The sequence below is a fragment of the Protomyctophum bolini genome, assembly GCF_963924005.1.
Source record: "Protomyctophum bolini genome assembly, chromosome: 7".
Taxonomy (NCBI): Eukaryota; Metazoa; Chordata; class Actinopteri; order Myctophiformes; family Myctophidae; genus Protomyctophum; species Protomyctophum bolini.
This window is the reverse complement of record NC_137868.1, coordinates 350,001-354,102: the sequence shown is the minus strand read 5'-3', so window position 1 is coordinate 354,102 and position 4,102 is coordinate 350,001. Positions and strand designations below refer to the sequence as shown.

Below are 4,102 nucleotides of genomic sequence, written 5' to 3'. Positions count from 1 at the left end.
GTATTACAGGGTCAGGGTCAGAATGCTACTGTATTACAGGGTCAGGGTCAGAATGCTACTGTATTACAGGGTTAGGGTCAGAATGCTACTGTATTACAGGGTTAGGGTCAGAATGCTACTGTATTACAGGGTTAGGGTCAGAATGCTACTGTATTACAGGGTTAGGGTCAGAATGCTACTGTATTACAGGGTTAGGGTCAGAATGCTACTGTATTACAGGGTTAGGGTCAGAATGCTACTGTATTACAGGGTTAGGGTCAGAATGCTACTGTATTACAGGGTTAGGGTCAGAATGCTACTGTATTACAGGGTTAGGGTCAGAATGCTACTGTATTACAGGGTTAGGGTCAGAATGCTACTGTATTACAGGGTTAGGGTCAGAATGCTACTGTATTACAGGGTTAGGGTCAGAATGCTACTGTATTACAGGGTTAGGTTTAGGGTTAGGGTCATAAACTGCCACAGAAAGACAATGTTTTTTTAAGCATTTAAAATTTAAATTTACTAAACTGAAAACTATGTACGCATTTGTTTCTCTCCCCCAATGTCGTTGGAAACACTTTACTAAACATCGGGTGAGACGGTACTTTTCTAAACATCGGGTGAGACGTTACTTTTCTGGGTTCCAATTATATGCCTTAATAAATTATAATTAATAACAATGAATACATTACAATCTCCCTCTATAACTAAAATCTGAACAGGTTGTGCACCACAAAAAAAAAAACCTTCAATCTTTTATTTAGGCTATTTTAGAAATAGTTTTTCACAAGTTGATACTTCCTAAGAGCATCAAATCTATAACTATTAAATATGTTTTTATCAGGAATTCATTTTACTTATAGAGGTCAGTTATAATGTATTTAAGACCTGAGGCCCGTTATAAAAATGCAGTTCGCGAACATTTTTGTGCAGAGTGTAAAAAAAAAAGCTTTTCTGAAAAACCTGTGTTTTATGTATCGGGTTACATAACACAGAGTTTTACGTATCGGGTTACATAACACAGGTTTTTATGTATCGGGTTACATAACACAGGGTTTTATGTATCGGGTTACATAACACAGAGTTTTACGTATCGGGTTACATAACACAGAGTTTTACGTATCGGGTTACATAACACAGGTTTTTATGTATCGGGTTACATAACACAGGGTTTTATGTATCGGGTTACATAACACAGGTTTTTATGTATCGGGTTACATAACACAGGGTTTTATGTACCGGGTTACATAACACAGGTTTTTATGTATCGGGTTACATAACACAGGGTTTTATGTATCGGGTTACATAACACAGGGTCTTATGTATCGGGTTACATAACACAGGGTTTTATGTATCGGGTTACATAACACAGGGTTTTATAGGGTAACCCTATGTAGCATAACACTAACATCTAGAACCACACAGATGCTTCCCTGGACCTAATGGGTTAAAGTTAGTCTACGTCACTTCTATTGGTCCATAAAAACAAAGACGCGAACCGCGATGGAACGCTTCAAGGAGAACGGCTTCACCTCCTGGAGGAAATCCTCCAAAATCGTAGATCGGTTCGTTAGCGACGCCGTTCTACCGCTCAACGTGTGACCTTTGATCTGATTAATCATCTGTTATTATCGTCCTAATGTCAGTCATCCACCCACCAGGGGGCAGCAGTGAGGTTTTACAGGCTCTAAGTGGCTCATTAATAATCAATAAATACTATGAAACATCCAGTGTGGTGATGATGTCATCACTGCGGCTCCGCGCGGACTAGCGGTTAGCGGTTAGCAGTGTGACTCGCCCGGTGGGGGCGCTAGAGAGCAGTGAGAGAGTGGACGCTGATGACGATGATGATGAAGATGAAGGTAGAAGTTCAGTTAGGCCGACGCCCCATCGGTTCCCTGTAAACAAAAACAATATTATTATTATTATTATTGTTATTATTATTATTATTATTATTATTATTGTTATGAACATACTTCAATTCAAATCATATATTCTACAGACCTAACAAGGATATTAAAGTGCATTCATTACATTTTTTTTAAAACATATTATGTTTATGTTTTCATATTAAATATTGTATTTTTTTTTTACCTGATCCTGATCAGATTCTGAGTCAGCAGTTATTACAATCCTCTTCTCCACACGGGACTCTGACGAGCCTGTCTTCACCACCTGACAGACAGACAGGCAGGCAGACAGGTTAGAGAGACAGACAGACAGACAGACAGACAGACAGACAGACAGACAGACAGACAGACAGACAGACAGACAGACAGACAGACAGACAGACAGACAGACACCTTTGAGATGTGAGTGGTTGTCGTGGTAACAGAGGTGGCTCCGCCTCCATCCGTCTCTGTGGTGATGTCTACGGTCACCTGTAGGGGGCACCAAAACACTTATTACCTTTATTTACCATGATATGCACGCACACACGCATGCACGCACGCACGCACACACACACACACACACACGCACACAGGGGCTAGGGGGGAGGGAACAACATGACCAATTATACCTTCAATAAATACCTTTAAATTAACTTAACATTAACTTAACATTAATACATACAAACACCAAGGCCCATCAAGGGACAAACAGAAGCAACATTTGTATAATAACTTTATTTAAATTGATTGTCATGCAAACACATAAGCCCTGTTGTACATGACTTAAATGTGATCCATTGACCTTTCTGATGACATCACACTGATGACATCACACCGATGACATCACGCTGATGACATCACACTGATGTCATCACACTGATGACATCACACTGATGACATCACACTGATGACTTCAATGTGATCCAATGACCTTTCTGATGACATCACACTGATGACATCACACTGATGACATCATGCTGATGACATCACACCGATGACATCACACTGATGATTTTCCCATACACTGTTCTCTGGAATCTGCCGAACACACCTGATAATAACCACCGTCGCAATGGCTGATTGTGACGCGTTGTGAGCTTGTAGATCTGCTATTTTCACCATGCAACCAAGTGTAAAATGATACTGGATCTCTTGTCCACTAGTCCCTTCCTAACATCACACAATTACTTTTCGTCAGTGAAAAACAGAAGCTCTGATCATGAGTAAAATATAAATGCTTCCGTCATGATAATAGATATAATGAAAAAGCCTCCCAGTAACTATAAAACTACTAAACTAACATTACTAAACAGTCAATAATAGTCAATACATAACATATTAATGGATATAGTGAAAAGAAAAGCCTCTTAGTAGACAGAATGGGTCAGACCGAATAACACAAAGAGTTTTATCGTGTTTTCAGTTCTTTGGAACACAGCAGGTTAAGGAGGCGGAGTCAAGTTAGGGAGGAGGCGGAGTCAAGTTAGGAAGGAGGCGGAGTCAGCTAGATAAAGGTCACAGAGGTCAGAAAAGTATTTTCTTCAAAGAGGGGGTGGGGTTTAACGATGAGGAAGAGGATGCAGAGTAAGAGCAGTGATGTCATAGAGAGGAGGAGGAGCAACAGCAGCGAGCGAATGAGGAGGAAGCTGGATAGGAGGATGAAGCGAGATGATTGGATGAGGGTCTCTTTGTGGGCGGGGCTTATTCCCCTCAGCTGCGCTTGGAGTAGAAGTCTAGCAGAGGACCTCGCGGGAGACGGATGACAAACTAGGAGAGAGGAGAGGAGGAGGGGGAGAGGGAGGAGAGTAGGGAAGGAAGGAAGGACGTAAGGAAGGAAGGACGTAAGGACGTAAGAAGGAAGAACGTAAGAAAGGAAGGACGTAAGGACGTAAGGACGTAAGGAAGGAAGGAAGGAAGGAAGGAAGGAGAAGGCAGAGAGGAGAAGACAGGAATGCTGAGATGTTTGAGATGACAGCGAAGAAGAAGAAGCAGTTCTTATATTAGACCAGTGGGTTAGGGGTTAACCCAAGGGTATAGCTAGGTTAGTTAGGGTTAGGGTTAACTAACCCTAGGTTAGTTAGGGTTAGGGTTAACTAACCCTAGGTTAGTTAGGGTTAGGGTTAGGGTTAACTAACTCTAGGTTAGTTAGGGTTAGGGTTAACTAACCCTAGGTTAGTTAGGGTTAGGGTTAACTAACCCTACGTTAGTTAGGGTTAGGGTTAACTAAC

The 4,102-nt window shown here is 41.3% G+C and overlaps 1 protein-coding gene across 1 annotated transcript in view; it reads right to left on the bottom strand.

The window, feature by feature from the left end:
• Positions 1 to 384: 384 nt before the first annotated feature.
• The window catches only part of LOC308318810 (uncharacterized protein), a 61,371-nt gene continuing 57,653 nt past the window's right edge, over positions 385 to 4,102 (bottom strand). Inside the window, exons 35-37 of the mRNA XM_080768455.1 lie at positions 2,286 to 2,363; positions 2,077 to 2,157; positions 385 to 1,880 (exon numbers count right to left, since the gene is read on the bottom strand). Coding sequence (XP_080624581.1) covers positions 1,857 to 1,880; positions 2,077 to 2,157; positions 2,286 to 2,363 — 183 coding nt within the window. The 3' untranslated portion in view covers positions 385 to 1,856. The remainder of the gene's footprint in view (positions 1,881 to 2,076; positions 2,158 to 2,285; positions 2,364 to 4,102) is intronic.